Raw genomic sequence first — 17,458 nt, 5'->3', positions numbered from 1 at the left:
GCCTTTTGAATCTCTTCTATAGTTAATATTCTGTTCATATCCTCTCCCCATCATTTGCTTTATTGTTGCTAAGTTGGGTGAGTTCTTCACATATTTTGGTTATTAGCCTGTTGTCTGATGTATGGCAAGTATAGATCTTCTCCCATTCTTTGAGGAGTCTCTTTGTTTGGGTGATGGTTTCTTTTGCTATGCAGAATCTTTTTTATTATTATTATTTTAATTTTTATTTATAAAAAGGAAACACTGACAAAGCTATAGGATAAGAGGAGTACAACTCCACACAGTTCCCACCACCAGAACTCCATGTCCTATCCCCTCCCCTGATAGCATTCTTATTCTTTAACTCTCTGGGAGTATGGACCCAGGGTCATTATGGGATGAAGAAGGTGGAAGGTCTGGCTTCTGTAACTGCTTCCCCGCTTAACATGGGCATTGACAGGTCGATCCATACTCCTAGTCTGTCTCTCTCTTTCCCTAGTGGGGCAGGGCTCTGGGGAAGCGGGGCTCCAGGACACATTGGTGCAGTTGTCTGCCCAACAAAGTCTGGTTGGTATCATGGTAGCATCTGGAACCTGGTGGCTGAAAAAAGTTACATATAAAGCCAAACAAATTGTTGACTAATCATGAACTTAAAGGCTGGAATATTTCAGGTAAAGATTTGGGGTCTCCATTTTGTAGATAGCTAGTAGACCTATTTTAGTTATATTCCAAAGAGCCCATGACTATACTAGTTTTTTCTTGAGCCTGACCTCTGATATGCAGGTGGATCCAAGTTGTTGTCTGGAGAGATGATGTCATGGCTGGAAAAATAACCAGAAAGCTGGATCAGGGAAGAGAGTAGCTCCCAAATATGGGAAAGGTGTATAAATATTGTTGATTGTAGACCCCATCGGTTTGATCTGGGGCCCATATTCAGCTTAGGAGCCTGTGTGACCTCCGCATCCCTGTAGATCCGACCTCACATTCTGTGGTCATGAGTAGGAACATTCCAAGTTGCCCTAATTTCAGGACCCATCTTCCTCAGGTGGAAGATAGAGTATGTTATCCAGCCTCCGTTTGAAAACTTTTTTAATTTGATGTAGACCCATTGGTTTAGTTTTGTTTTAGTCTTTCTTGCAATTGGGTTTGTGTCATCAAAGATTCCCTTAAGATTTAGATGGGAAAGTGTCCCACCAATATTTTCTCTAAGTATTTGATAGAACCTGGTCTAACATCCAGGTCTTTGGTCCATTTGGAGCTAACTTTTGTTTCTGGTGAGATAAAGCGGTTCAATTTCATTCTTCTGCATATTTTAATCCAGTTTTCTCAGCACCATTTTACTGAAGAGACCATTAATAGTCTGTGCCCCCTTATCAAAAATTAGACGTCCACAGGTTTGGGGGTTTATGTCTGGGCTTTCAATTCAGCTCCACTGGTCTGTGCACCTATTTTTGTTCCAGTACCAGGTAGTTTTGATTACAATGGCCTTATAATATAGTTTGAGATCTGGGAGTGTGATACACCTATTTTTGTTCCAGTACCAGGTAGTTTTGATTACAATGGCCTTATAATATAGTTTGAGATCTGGGAGTGTGATATACCTATTTTTGCTACTTTTTCTCAAGACTGTTTTGGCGATTCTAGGTGTTTTCTGGTTCCAGATAAATGACTGTGATTTTTTTCTATTTTCTTAAAGAAAATTGGTGGAACCTTGATGGATATTGCATTAAATTTGTATATGGCTCTGGGTAGAATATTCATTTTGATAATGTTAATTTTTCCAATCCATGAGCATTGGATATCTTTCCATTTCTTTGTGTCATTTTATATTTTCTTGAATAGACCTCCTAGCTTTTTCCAAAAGGGAGACTTAAAATCTCACCTGCTATATTCTTACCTTTAGGTTCCTGATAAATAAATAATTTGTTTTGCTTTATATATTAGTGCTTTTCAGCCACTAAAATGCAGATGCTACCATGATACCAACTTGACTTCCCTGGGCAGATGACCTCACCAATGTGTCCTGGAACCCCACCTCTCCAGATATCTGCCCCAATAGGAGAAACAGAGACAGGCTGGGAGTATGGATCCACCTGCCAATGCCCAGGTCCAGCAGAGAAACAATTACAGAGGCTAGACCTCCCACCTTCTGCACCCCATATGATCCTGGGTCCACACTCCCAGAGGGATAAAGAACAGGAAAGCTTCCAATGGAGGGGATGGTATATGTAACTCTTGTGGTGGAAAATGTATGGAATTGTACCCCTCTCATCCTATGTTCTTGTTGATAATTATTGAAGCAATAAAAAAAAAAGGGAGGAAGGCAAAGGGAAAAAAAGAGAAAGCAAGCAAATTGAAGTGCAAACAAAGGATCCCAGTTCGAGCCCCCCGGCTCCCCACCTGCAGGGAGGTCGCTTCACAAGTGGTGAAGCAGGTCTACAAGTGTCTATCTTTCTCTCCCCCTCTTTCCCTTTCCTATCTCAAATTCTCTTTGTCCTATTTAATTAAAAAAAAATTAAAAAAAAAAGATTTGATGTTAGCATCAAAACAGATTTAGTTTCAGTAATTGGCATAATGCATACTGTAATTGTAAATTTCCCTAAATTGTCTTTTATTTTCTCTGATACTCACCATCAACCAGTAGATTTTGTGTCATATTTTTCAGTTCCTTATTTGGGATCTTGATTTTCATATTTCCTAAAGTGTTTTCCAGGTTACTGGTATTAACCTTCCCACCTAAGTAAAGGATTAGGAATACAGAGAAATTTTAACAACCTTCCTGGATGAGAAAATTCCATTTATCCCCAAAACCACAGACATCAGCAAAAGCATGGATGACTCGACATGTTCATGTACCCAGCTGGACAAAATGGAGCTAGAGTTGTTATCGCTTCCTTGGTTTTGAGGACAATCTTAAAAAGTTTAAATTCTCTCTCTACTGAATTATAATAATGGCAACAATAAACTGAAAGCTTCTTGCAGATAGTCCAGGGCTTCACTGTTCATCTTGGTACTTTCAGTTGTTGGAATATCCTGGGAAACCACCAGTTTGTAGCTCACACTTTCTATGGACGCTCAGATTTATTTCTGCTTTTCAACAAATTCTGAAAAGAGTAAAATTTTCTAGGTGGCAAAATGAATGACTATTTGGAAAAGGAAAAGTAAGCATAAACTTAATACATGGTGAGAATGCTTTCATCCAAGAGGTGAAAGGAGGACCCGAAAGAGAACAACTAGGCCACATTTCAAATGGGAGGCAGGAGAATCTCATCTTAATTCTCACTAGGCTCCTCACCTTTGAAAGATCTCACACCATCTAGCAGTCTGTTTTCATATATGCTCCCATCATCTGTAAGAAAAAGTTACAGTTCACTCCACAAAGTAATATCAAGATTTAGAGAGCACAAAGTTCTAATTTCACAAAGATCCTTTCAAATGATTTGCCTTTTGAATGACTTTGGCTTTTGCCCTCCAATTAGCTTAAAAAGCTGTGGGGTGGAGAAGACCGAGTGTTGTGTCTGGCTGAACGCAATGCCGACAGTCAGTGGGAAACACCATGACAGACTGTAAAGAAGTCCCCCCACTTCAGCTTTGCCAGTTCTCCCTACTCCCACCCCCACCTTTCCTTCAGATTTTAGTGTAACTTCACTTCTGAAGGCAGAACCACACATAGTAATAGAAATTTGAGGGTCTGGGAGATAGTGCACTGTGTAGAGGACACATTTGCCGTATGAGGACCCCAGGGTTCTTGGGCACAATGAGGCCACTAAAGAGGCCACCCCGGCCTCAGCACATGCCACAGCATGTTAAGGGCCAAAGCTCATATGTGGCGGAGCAATGCCATGGTGTCTCTCCTGTCTGTCTCTTTATTCCTACTTCTTATGTCCCATCTAAAGAAGAAGAAGAAGAAAAAGAACAAACAAAAACAAAACAAAGCAAACATAAAAAGGGACCACAACATACAGAGACCCTGACAGCAAAAAAATAAAAAATATAAATAAGAAAAAACTCTTATATCCAATGAGAGGATTCAAAAAGAAAGAGCCAAGTTATATTATGCAAAGGGAAAACAAGATCAGTTGATTTTCTGCTTGTCTTTATATAATTATAGTCCTTGTTGATATGTTAAGATGTCTTAGTCATCTTTTGGGCATCATTTATAAATAGATCTAATGTTTCTAGAGGTTGTCTTGGACATGCAGGACTGAATTTCTTCAAAAACTCTAAATGTCTTTGAGATGCTTACCATCAAAGTACAGATGTTTTGCCAGTTCTGAGAATTCTTTAGGTGTGAATTCTATCCCAATGTTTTTCAGAGTATTTTTCAAATCTTTGGCATCAAACTTTTTTCCTTCAAAAAAGTAGATATGTAAGTATAATTGACAAGATTTAGAATTATCTATGTAATCAAAAATATGAAGCCAAGGGAACTGGGCAGTGGCACAGTGGGTTAAGTGCAGGTGGCACAAAGTGCAAGGGCTGGTAAGTAAAATGTAAGTAAAGTGTAAATATCCCAGTTCAAGACCCCGGCTGGCTCCCCACCTGCAGGGTGGTTGCTTCGCAAGTGGTGAAGCAGGTCTGCAGGTGTCTGTCTTTCTCTCCCCCACTCTGCCTTCCCCTCCTCTCTCCATTTCTCTCTGTCCTATCCAACAACGATGACAGCAGCAACAACAACAACAATAATAACAAAATGACGATGATAAACAACAAGGGCAACAAAAGGGAAAAATATTTTAAAAAAATATGAAGCCAAAATGTCTCATTTACACATTGCCCCTGGCCCTTCTAACAGCTAGGTAAGACAAATGCACAGTAAGACCTTCCAGTAAAGAGCAGAGTTAAAACTTACTCCTTACTGAAAATTATGAGTCACTACTCAAGGAAATAGAAAAAGACACAAAGAAGTGGAAAGATATTCCATGTTCATGGGTTGGAAGAATTAACATCATCAAAATGAATATACTACCCAGAGCCACATACAAATTTAATGCTATCCCCATCAAGATCCCAACCACATTTTTTAGGAGAATATAACAAATGCTACAAATGTTTATCTGGAACCAGAAAAGAGCTAGAATTGCCAAAACAATCTTGAGAAGAAAGAACAGAACTGGAGGCATCACATTCCCACATCTCAAATTGTATTATAGGGCCATTGTCATCAAAACTTCTTGGTACTGGAGCATGAATAGACACCCGGACCAGTGGAATAGAATTGAGAGCCCAGAAGTAAGCCCCCACACCTATGGACATCTGATCTTTGACAAAGGTGCCCAGACTATTACATGGGGAAAGCAGAGTCTCTTCACCAAATGGTGTTGGAAAAAATGGGTTGAGACATGCAGAAGAATTAAACTGAACCACTATATTTCACCAAATACAAAAGTAAATTCCAAGTGGATCAAGGACTTGAATGTTAGACCAGAAACCATCAGAAACTTAGAGGAAATATATTGGCAGAACTCTTTTCTGCATAAATTCTAAAGACATCTTCAATGAAACAAATCCAATTACAAAGAAGACTAAGGAAAGTATAAACCTGTGGGACTACATCAAACTGGAAAGCTTCTGCACAGCAAAAGAAACCACTAGTCAAACTGAGAGACCTCTCACAGAATGGGAGACCTTTACATGCCATACATCAGACAAGAGGCTAATAACCAAAATATATAAAGAGCTTGCCAAACTCAACACCAAGAAAACAAATGACCCCATCCAAAAATGGAGAGAGATCATGGACAGAATATTCACCACAGAAGAGATCCAAAAGGCTGAGAAACACATGAAAAAATGCTCCAAGTCTTTGATTATCAGAGAAATGCAAATAAAGATGAGATACCACTTCACTCCCGTGAGAATGTCACACATCGAAAAGGTAGCAGGAGCAAATGCTGGAGAGGGTGTGGGGTCAAAGGAACCTTCCTCCTTCACTGCTGGTGGGAATGTAAATTGGTCCAACCTCTGTGGAAGAGTTTAGAGAATTCTCAGAAGGTTAGAAATGGTCCTACCCTAAGATCCTGCAACCCCTTTCTGGGGATAGATCCTAAGGAACCCAACATGCCCACCCAAAAATATTTGTGTACACCTATGTTCTTGGCAGCACAATTTGTAATAGCCAAAACCTGGAAGCAACCCAGGTGTCCAGCAACAGATGAGTGGCTGAGCAAGTTGTGGTATACATACACAATGGAATACTACTCAGCTATAAAAATGGTGACTTCACCGTTTTCAGCTGCTCTTGGATGGACCTTGAAAAATTCATGTTAAGTGAAATAAGTCAGAAACAGAAGGATGAATATGGGATGATTTCACTCTCAGGCAGAAGTTGAAAAACAAGATCAGAAGAGAAAACACAAGTAGAATCTGAATTGGAATTGGCGTATTGCACCAAAGTAAAAGACTCTGGGGTGTGTGTGTGTGTGTGGGGGGGAGAATACAGGTCCAAGATGGATGACAGAGGACCTAGAGGGGGCTGTATTGTTATATGGAAATCTTAGAAATGTTATGCATATACAAACTTTTGTAATTACTGTTAAATGTAAAACATTATTTCCCCAATAAAGAAATAAAAAAAAAAAAGAAAGAAAGAAAACAAGTAGAACCTGAACTGGAGTTGGCGTCTGCACCAAAGTAAAAGACTCTATGGTGGGTGGTGGGGAGAATACAGGTCTAAGGAGGATGACAGAGGACCTGGTGGGAGTTGTATTGTTATGTGGAAAACTGGGGAATGTTATGCATGTACAAACTATTGTATTTATTGTTGAATGTAAAACATTAATTCCCCAATAAAGAGATTAAAGAAAAAGAAAAAAAACTTACTTCCTTGACTTCAGGGAAAGATGCACTTTTATAGCACTGGGAAAACCCTTGTAACCATGTAGGTGAAGAAATGAACATTGACTGCACTCAGGTTGTTTCTTGTCCTCATCCTCAAACCGAGTTCACATTCTCTCTATATAGGGAATCACTACCCCCTACTTCTTGACAAGGATTTCTTTGCTTTTATTTATACATTTACAGCCCAAGCTTATATTATCATCAATACTCAGACTTGCACAACCACATATGTACTATTTTCAGGAATGGACTGGGAGGATAGTGGCTGCATAGTGGGGCCATGGAGGAAAAGGGACAGAATGGGGGGTATTTGGATTCTGTTGTTTCCTAGACAGCAGACAAGAAGAGATGAGGGCTGTACCTAAGTAAGACTATACTGTAAACCATTAGCTCCCCAATAAAATAAAAAGGACATACTATTTACAGAGAACTTAGACATAACATTGTGACCAATAAAAAGGTTTTGAGGGCCTGGTGGCTCCCCACCTGCAGGGGTCACTTCACAAGCAGTGAGGCAGGTCTGCAGGTGTCTCATCTTTCTCCTCTCTGTCTTCCCCCCTCTTGATTTCTCTCTGCCCTATACAATAACAGCAATAACAACAACAATAACAAGGGCAGCAAAAATGGGGAAAAAACCCTTCCCAAAGACCAAATATATGAATATAACCAAAAGAAGTTTCAAGAGAAAATAAAACATTAAAAAAAAGAATTTTCTTTTCTACCATAATATCACTCAAAAATACCCTTCCTAACCAGATTGCATTGTTCCCACTGCATCTCTCCACCTTTGCATGCTTTTATTTCTAAATTAAATTTTTTTGTTATCTTTATTTATTTGTTGGATAGAGACATCCAAATCAAGAAATCAAGAGGTAGGGGGGTGATAGAGAGGGACAGAGCCAGAAAGACACCTACAGCACTGCTTCACCACTTGAAAAGCTTCCCCCTGGGGGTTGGGCGGTAGCACAGTGGGTTAAACACACATGGTGTGAAGCACAAGAACTGGCACAAGGATCCCGGTTCAAGCCCCCAGCTCCCCACTTGCAGGGGGGTCGCTTCACAAGCAGTGAAGCAGGTCTGTAGGTGTCTGTCTCTCCCCCTTTCAGTCTCCCCTTCTCTCGTCTCTGTCCTATGCAACAATAAAGACATCAATGGTAACAATAACAATAGAAGCACAACCTTGGCAACAATAACAATAAGAGCAACAACAAAGGCAAAAGTGTCCTCCAGGAGTGGATTTGTAGTGCAGGCACCAAGCCCTAGCAATAACCCTGGAGGAAAAAAAAAAAAAAAGAAAAGAAAAACTGAGAAAGAAAAGAAAGAAAAGCTTCCCCTGCAGGTGGGGCTGGGGCTTGAACCTGGGTCTAGATGCACACTGTAACATGTGTGCTCAACCAGGTGTACCACCACCCAGCCTTGTTTTTTTTTTTTTTTTTTTTTTATCAGAGCACTGCTTAGCTCTGGTTTATGGCAGTGTAGGGGATTGAACCTGGAACTTTGGAACCTCAGGCATGAGAGTCTCTTTGTACAACCATTATGCTGGCTATCCCTGCCTAGCTTTTATTTTTTTAAACTACTTTTTAAATCTTTAGTATCAACTTATTGAGGGAATGTTGATTTCTAAAACTGTTGCTATGAGAGCAGTTCCTCATTTCTCCAGGATGAGTGTCACTGCACCCTCCACCCTCCACCCACGCTCCACTCATTTTATTTCAGCATGGGGACTCAGAACCCTGGCCTCCCCTAGTGCTCCTCCCTTCTCTTCCTAAATGCCCAAGTCTGCTGCCAGAGGCTACAGTCCATTGAAATATCCTAGTTTTTCATTGTTGATTGGTAGATACATGAATATTGTCACTATGCTGGTGGATTTATGTGTTAACTGAAAATACAAAATAGAAAACATCATTAGGGCCTGGATGGTGATGCACCTGGTTGAGTGCACGTTACAATGCGCAAGGACCTGGGTTCGAGCCCCCAGTCCCCACCTACAGGGGGAAAGCTTTGCAAGTGGTGAAGCAGTGTTGCAGGTGTCTGTCTCTCTCCCTATCTCCCCTTGCCCTCTAAATTTCTGGATGCCTCTATTTAATAAATAAAGATAATTAAAAGTAAAAAAGAAAACATCATTAAAATGAGAATTTTAGGGCCAGGAGATAACACAGGCACTGAGGTCAGAGACTGCCCCAGTTTTCAGGTTCAGTCCTCAGCAAGATCATATGCTAGAACAGAGCAGGGATCTGCTCTCTCCACACAAAAACAAATAATTCTCTTTAAAAATCTTGGTCTTGGGAGTCGGGCAGTAGTGCAGGGGGTTAAGCGCACATGGCGCAAAGTGCAGGGATCGACATAAGGATCCCGGTTTGAGCCCCCAGCTCCCCACCTGCAAGGGAGTCGCTTCACAGGCGGTGAAGCAGGTCTGCAGGTATCTGTCTTTCTCTCCCCCTCTGTCTTCCCCTCCTCTCTCCATTTCTCTCTGTCCTATCCAAAAATGACATCAATAATAACTACAACAATAAAACAATGAGGACAAAAAAAGGGAATAAATAAATAAATATAAAAAATCTTGGTCTTAAAAATTTAGTATTTTAATTTTTGAAATAATTCTTTTATAAAAGTCATTTCATTGGGGGACTTAAATGGCTTACAGTACATTTATAATAATTTTAACTTGCCTCGAACAGTTTTCACATGACTCATGATTTTGTTCAAAGGAATATTTCCATCAGCTGAAATACAAAACATAAAACAATTACACAAACCTTGGAAAATTTATGACCTAATCCCAGTGAAAGTTCATAATCTACTAAGTTATTTGTGTAGACCTTCAGTTTATGACCTAGGCTCAGTTAAAGTCCATATAACCTACTAAATTACTTATGTGCACCTTAAGTTTATGTAAGTGCTTGGCTGATTCTTAGTAAGGACAAGTGTTTGCTTACTACCCTTTGAGTACAGCATCTGTTCATGACCTAGGTACTATCTCCAATTCTTAGGTTCTCAGATACAGTCTTACAAATACTGTAGCAGACACCTGCTACAGAAAGGCTATGATTCCTGCTAGTTTGTTAACTGTATTTAGCATAGACACTGAACTAGGGTCTTTGCATCTTCCATCCATTTTCAATATTTTCTTTCATTTGCTTTCAACTTCTGCCTTTGTCTTAAAATGACAGTGCCACGTTGTTGCTAGTCACTTAAGGAAATACTAGTGCTATTCTACTGCTCTGCTACAAAAATTTTCTCTCAATTATCTGTTATTCTCATTTATTCATTCATTTTCTGCCTTCTCTCTCCCTTTCATGTTTATCCCTACCATTTTCTAGCCTGCTGAAAGCTGTGAATATCCTAGAATAACTCATAGGTGAGCAAGAAGGTACTTTCAAATGAATAAAAACGACAAGGAGACAGTTCACTTCTATAATAATAACTTTTTATATCACTTAGGTTTTTTTTTTTTTATTGCTTTCAGTGTTATCCCTGAGGCCTGATGCTAGCACTATGAATTCACTGCTCCTAGTGGCCATTTTTTCCTTTTTTTTTGTTCTATTATACTTGATCAGACATAGAGAAATGAAGAGGTGGGGACAGGAAGGGAGAGAGGCAGACATCTGCAGGCTGGCTTAATCGCTTGTGAAGCTTCCTCCTATGCAAAGTAGTATGTTTGCTTAACAAGGTGTGTCACTGCCTGGCCTCGCTTATGCTGATTTCTACAACTATTGTGGTCACAGGGGTACAGTTTCACATTCTGCAAGGCAGGTGCCAGCACATCTCACTCTACCAAGTTGTCATCTTCCTCTACTATAGGATACTTGCTCCCCAAACCCTCATCCCCATAATTCTAGAAAAAAAATGTCTTTATGTCTCAGATAATTCTAGTTTTAGAAATTTTTATCTATGATCCCATGATTCTAAATGAATCATCAAGAGACAAAACAAAAATTATTTACAGTACTCACCATCAACAGGAAGTTTTTGTACCAGATCTTTAAGTTCCTTATTTTTTAGCTTAATTGCCATCTTCCCCAGAACTGTCTTCAGTTTATTGCCATCAATCTTTCCTCCTTAAGAAAGAGAGAGGGGCTGGGTGGTGGCGCACCTGGTTGAGCGCACACATTATAGTACACAAGGACCCGGGTTCATGCCCCCAGCCCCCACCTGCAAGTGGTAAGCTTCACGAGTGGTGAAGCAGTGTTGCAGGCGTCTCTCTCCCTATCACCCCTTTTCCCTCTCAATTTCTGGCTGTCTCTATCCAATAAAGATAATTTTAAAATGTTTAAAAAAAAAGAAAGAGAGAGATGTGAGAAAAGAACCAGTAGAGGAAATATGAAAGATGCATTTAGTTTAGGAGTGAGTCAGCTTTCAGCAGGCCTGGCTAGTGGTGAGTGTCACTTAGTATCAACATTCAGGAAATGCCCTGAGAACAGTTACCATGTTCAAACATGCTCATAACTTGTATCCTGCTGATTCTGCTAAGTGGACCAATTCATTTCTACTCTACAGAAGACTACATGGCCATGATTATTACAAAATGACTAAACATGCTTTCAGAATATGGAATCATCATTTTATAACACTGTGGGCTGGAAAGTGGCACACCCAGTAGAGTGCACATGTTATAATGTTCAAGGACCCTGGTTCAAGCCCCTGATCCCCAGCTTACAAGGGAACTCTTCATCTCTCCTTCATTATCTCTCTCATTTTATCTCTGTATCTATAAAAGTAAGACATTACATCATAAAACTGTGATTTACAGGAAAGAAAATCATGTGCCAAGTAAAATCAGATGTAAAGTAAATAACAGAAATAACGATGCATCAATTCTCACTGCCGTCACAGGCAACAGACACAACAGGAGAGTGACTCTCATCTGGCAACATCTTCTTATCCATCAGACGGACACATTCCCCTACACCTACAACTTTGTGAGCGTCTTAATTTAATCCCAGTATTAAAGATGTTGCTGTATATTATGACTGTCATGCAAAACCAACTAATTATTATTAATTATTTAACTATAAGAGTGACAACTTATTTCATCATTGGAAGAAAAAGTGACTGTGTTGAACTTATCACAACTGAGTCTTCCAATGGAATTTCAGAGCAATCTTGACTACTTGGGATTTTTGATATTTTAATTATATAGTATTTTAAATGTCAGGTGGCAATGATTGAATGGTTGGACTATGACAAACTTTTAAATTTAATTTAGATACCTATTTAATTAGCATGTATCATAAAATATTTTTGTATTAGAAAAATAAAACAAGTGATTCATGGCTGAATACATGGTGGCTATTTTCAGCTTTCTGAAAGCTAAAACTCTTAGTTGGACCTACTCAAGTACACAGAAAGATAACTATGGTGATACTTAACTCCTTTGATTCTAGCTTTGGGATCAAGCCTATAACACCTACAGAAACCCCCCCCCCCCCACAAACCAGCCTCTAAGATCAAGATACAGAAGGAGTGGCAGAGGAGCCAGGATCTCATAACCAGGGAAAATGTAGGTGGAAAGACTAAGAATAGCAATCTGATATTTTTTCTCACGATATTTTACCTACCTTTGAAAGACCGCAGAGCTGTTAGCAGCCTATTCTGGAAAATTTTCTCATCATCTGTAAGAAAAGGCTCAGCTTAGGACAGAGAATGACTAACAAATAGAAAAGAAATCAGACTTTCTTTTGTGTGACTGACTTTAGAACTCTGTTCACATTCAAATCATGCTGTTTAGAACTCTGTGGAACTGGACTCCCTATTATTTTACAATCTTGTAAATCATATTAAATCACTAAAAAAATTCTTCTCCTCTTTCCCTCTCGTGTATATGACTAAGTGAACAAATCAGTGTTAAGCGAGAGAGTGCTATGCATGTCCAGAGCCCAGATTAACACGTCTGTTCTGCAGCTGAGCAGCACTGTGGCCTTAGGAAAAGTCCCTTCCCTGTAAGACGGGGTGTTACTGTGCACCGAGGGAAGCTGCTGTGTGTATAGCGAGAACTTAACACATGCTAGCTCTTGTTATTCCTGTATCTACTCATCCTCTCATGTCCAAGGCAGCTCTTCATTCATATGCTGCAGACTAGAAATTCACTTACTCTTAAAAAAAAAAAATCCTTTCATCCCTTATTCATTTTGTATTTCCATTCTATTTACTCTATTTTTTTTCTTTTTTCTACTTTTTTCTCTATTGGGGGACTAATGTTTTACAGTCAACAGTAAATACAGTAGTTTGTACATGCATAACATTTCCCAGTTTTCCATGTAATAATACAACCCCCACTAGGTCTTCTGCCATCCTGTTCCAGGACCTGATCCCTCCTCCCCACCCACTCCAGGGCATTCTATTAGTTTTTACATCTTGCTCCTAAAATTTGACAAGTTTAGTGAGTTACAGCAGAAATGTTCTCATTTTCTTTCTCTCCTTCAAAAGTGCTTTAAAAAACAGATGATCATTATTCCTGTGTCATGCATCTTGAACCACTTCCTGTAGGTGAGCTCTGGCTTGAGAAAGAATTCTTTTTTTAAAATATTTATTTATTTTCCCTTTTGTTGCCCTTGTTGTTTTATTGTTGTAGTTATTATTGTTGTTATTGATGTCATTGTAGTTGTATAGGTCAGAGAGAAATGGAGAGAGGAGGGGAAAGACAGAGTGGGGGAGAGAAAGATAGACACCTTCAGACCTGCTTCACCGCCTGTGAAGCGACTCCCCTGCAGGTGGAGAGCCGGGGGCTCGAACCAGGATCCTTACACTGGTCCTTGTGCTTTGCGCCATGTGTGCTTAACCCACTGCACTACCGCCCGACTCCCTGAGAAAGAATTCTTAACTGCAGAAAGGCTCTTAACAGAAAACATCTTTAATAAATTCAGATAACTGCAGTCATAGGGAGATTTGGAAAATTTTCCTACATATTGGAAACTTTTGCATACTTGACAAATAGTTTGAGAAGCAGGAGAAAGACTTAGAGAACATTCACCAGAATGAGCACTGAGCACCAAACCAAGCAGCGAAGTGGAAGGAAAACCTGACATGAGGTGTGCTTAATAAGAGATCATGGAACTCTGGTGGTGGGAACTGTGTGAAATCGTACCCTTCTTATCCTGTGGTCTTGTTGATATTTTTTTCATTTTATAAATAAATTAAAAAAGAAAAAAAGAGATAGATCAGATCTTAAAATGACTCCTAAATATTGCTGCAGCTGAGGTGGCCAGACAAAAATAAAGGAAATATCCAATCCATGGAAGGAGGAATGCCGCGAAAAAGTCAACATGAAGTCACACTGCTTCCTCTGATTGTTTGCTTCATCATTTTGATGCTTCAGAGAATCGTCCCACTCCACAAAATCCTCATCCCTTCTAGAAAAAGGGACAGATGGTAACTTCAGTCTTGACTTTACTGAAGCTGGGCAGATCTGATGCCGGGTGACGGGCAGGGAGACAGACACAGGCTTATCTTTGTGTCAGTCACGATCTCCAGCAGAGATGCTGTTGTTCTGTCACCCGCAACTTAGCTTCTCTTCTTTGCTCTTCTTCACTTTGCAACCCCTGGTGCCAGTCGCCAATTATTTTTAATAATTCATAAATTGGTATAGCAGTATGCAAAATTTAAAGAGTTCTAGTAGTTTCTATATGTGAGGGCCTCACATATGTATGCTTTCACTATTCTGAGATGCATTTTCATTCAGATAGGGACAGGGAGATAGGCCGAGGCAGAGAGAGAGAGACAGAGACAGAGAGACAGAGAGAGACACAGAGAGAGAGAGAGACCAGCACAGTCTACCATGGGTGTGGTCCAGAATAAAGTGTTGGTGCCAGTGAATCTCCCGGCACCAGAAACAGCTCTGGTGCTGTGGTACACGTAACATCAGAGCAGGTGTGACCTGAGATATAAATTTCACAAGTAGAAGCACAGATGTGGACTCTCTGGAGGTCACAGTAACAGCTCACCATCAACTGGTAGTGACTTCAGTACTTCTAGATATTCCTTATGATTGACTTCTATCCCCATGTCTTTAAGAACATTTTTCAGGTCACTGACATGAATCTTTTCTCCTTAAAAAAAAAAGACAGAGTGTTTGTAGGTGAAAATTTTAGAAATGAGTAACTCAATAATTTAAAAGCAAACCATGCCATTAATCTATATACTATGCATTTTAAGTTTACTTGTAATGACTTACATAGCAACATTCTTAATTTAGGGTAAAGAGCAAGGGTAAAATGGGATGTGGAAATACAGTGTGATCACAGAGTCAAAGTAAACTTGCTACCATACTACCAATACAATGCCATACTACCAATACAATACCATACTACCAATACAATGCTATACTATCAATACAATGCTATACTATCAATACAATGCTATACTATCAATACAATGCTATACTATCAATACAATACTGTACTATCAATACAATGCTGTACTATCAATACAATGCTATACTATCAATACAATGCTATACTATCAATACAATACTGTACTATCAATACAATGCTATACTATCAATACAATGCTATACTATCAATACAATGCTATACTATCAATACAATGCTATACTATCAATACAATGCTATACTATCAATACAATGCTATACTATCAATACAATGCTTTACTATCAATACAATGCTATACTATCAATACGATGCTATACTATCAATACGATGCCATACTATCAATACGATGCCATACTATCAATACGATGCCATACTATCAATACGATGCCATACTATCAATACGATGCCATACTATCAATACGATGCCATACTATCAATACGATGCCATACTATCAATACGATACCATACTATCAATACGATGCCATACTATCAATACGATGCCATACTATCAATACGATGCCATACTATCAATACGATGCCATACTATCAATACGATGCCATACTATCAATACGATGCCATACTATCAATACGATGCCATAGTATCAATACAATGCCATACTATCAATACCATACCATACTATCAATACAATGCCATAGTATCAATACGATGCCATACTATCAATACCATACCATACTATCAATACAATGCTATAGTATCAATACAATACCATACTATCAATACAATGCTATACTATCAATACAATACTATACTATCAATACAATACCATACTATCAATACAATGCTATACTATCAATACAATACTATACTATCAATACAATACCATACTATCAATACAATGCTATACTATCAATACAATGCTATACTATCAATACAATGCTATACTATCAATACAATACTGTACTATCAATACAATGCTGTACTATCAATACAATGCTATACTATCAATACAATGCTATACTATCAATACAATACTGTACTATCAATACAATGCTATACTATCAATACAATGCTATACTATCAATACAATGCTATACTATCAATACAATGCTATACTATCAATACAATACTATACTATCAATACAATGCTATACTATCAATACAATGCTATACTATCAATACAATGCTATACTATCAATACAATGCTTTACTATCAATACAATGCTATACTATCAATACAATGCTATACTATCAATACAATGCTATACTATCAATACAATGCCATACTATCAATACGATGCCATACTATCAATACGATGCCATACTATCAATACGATGCCATACTATCAATACGATGCCATACTATCAATACGATGCCATACTATCAATACGATGCCATACTATCAATACGATGCCATACTATCAATACGATGCCATACTATCAATACGATGCCATACTATCAATACGATGCCATAGTATCAATACAATACCATACTATCAATACCATACCATACTATCAATACAATGCCATAGTATCAATACAATACCATACTATCAATACCATACCATACTATCAATACAATGCTATAGTATCAATACAATACCATACTATCAATACAATGCTATACTATCAATACAATACTATACTATCAATACAATACCATACTATCAATACAATGCTATACTATCAATACAATACTATACTATCAATACAATACCATACTATCAATACAATGCTATACTATCAATACAATACTATACTATCAATACAATGCCATACTATCAATACAATACTATACTAAAAATACAATACTATACTATCAATACAATACTATACTATCAATATAATACTATACTAAAAATACAATGCTATACTAAAAATACAATGCTATACTAAAAATACAATGCTATACTGTCAATACAATGCTATACTATCAATACAATACTATACAATGCTATACTATCAATACAATGCTATACTATCAATACAATGCTATACTATCAATACAATGCTATACTATCAATACAATGCTATACTATCAATACAATGCTATAGTATCAATACAATACTATACTATCAATACAATGCTATACTATCAATACAATGCCATACTATAAATACAATGCTATACTATCAATACAATACTATACTATCAATACAATGCTATACTATCAATACAATGCCATACTATAAATACAATGCTATACTATCAATACAATACTATACTATCAATACAATGCTATACTATCAATACAATGCTATACTATCAATACAATGCTATACTATCAATACAATGCTATACTATCAATACAATACCATACTATCAATACAATACCATACTATCAATACAA

General features: G+C 38.2%; 2 protein-coding genes across 2 annotated transcripts in view; both read right to left on the bottom strand.

Annotated features, from left to right (window-relative positions):
• The window catches only part of EFCAB3 (EF-hand calcium binding domain 3), a 126,891-nt gene extending 124,180 nt beyond the window's left edge, over nt 1-2,711 (bottom strand). Inside the window, exon 1 of the mRNA XM_060202515.1 lies at nt 2,611-2,711. Coding sequence (XP_060058498.1) covers nt 2,611-2,671 — 61 coding nt within the window. The 5' untranslated portion in view covers nt 2,672-2,711. The remainder of the gene's footprint in view (nt 1-2,610) is intronic.
• Nucleotides 2,712-3,251: 540 nt separating this feature from the next.
• LOC132541787 (uncharacterized) overlaps nt 3,252-17,458 on the bottom strand; it is a 148,406-nt gene continuing 134,199 nt past the window's right edge. Inside the window, exons 37-42 of the mRNA XM_060202484.1 lie at nt 14,757-14,861; nt 12,375-12,428; nt 10,770-10,874; nt 9,486-9,539; nt 4,226-4,330; nt 3,252-3,328 (exon numbers count right to left, since the gene is read on the bottom strand). Of these exons, the coding sequence (XP_060058467.1) occupies nt 3,252-3,328; nt 4,226-4,330; nt 9,486-9,539; nt 10,770-10,874; nt 12,375-12,428; nt 14,757-14,861 (500 nt within the window). The remainder of the gene's footprint in view (nt 3,329-4,225; nt 4,331-9,485; nt 9,540-10,769; nt 10,875-12,374; nt 12,429-14,756; nt 14,862-17,458) is intronic.

The sequence above is a fragment of the Erinaceus europaeus genome, chromosome 12 (assembly GCF_950295315.1).
Source record: "Erinaceus europaeus chromosome 12, mEriEur2.1, whole genome shotgun sequence".
NCBI classification, from domain to species: Eukaryota; Metazoa; Chordata; class Mammalia; order Eulipotyphla; family Erinaceidae; genus Erinaceus; species Erinaceus europaeus.
Note: the sequence above shows the minus strand (reverse complement) of the source record. Positions and strands in the feature narration are given on the sequence as shown.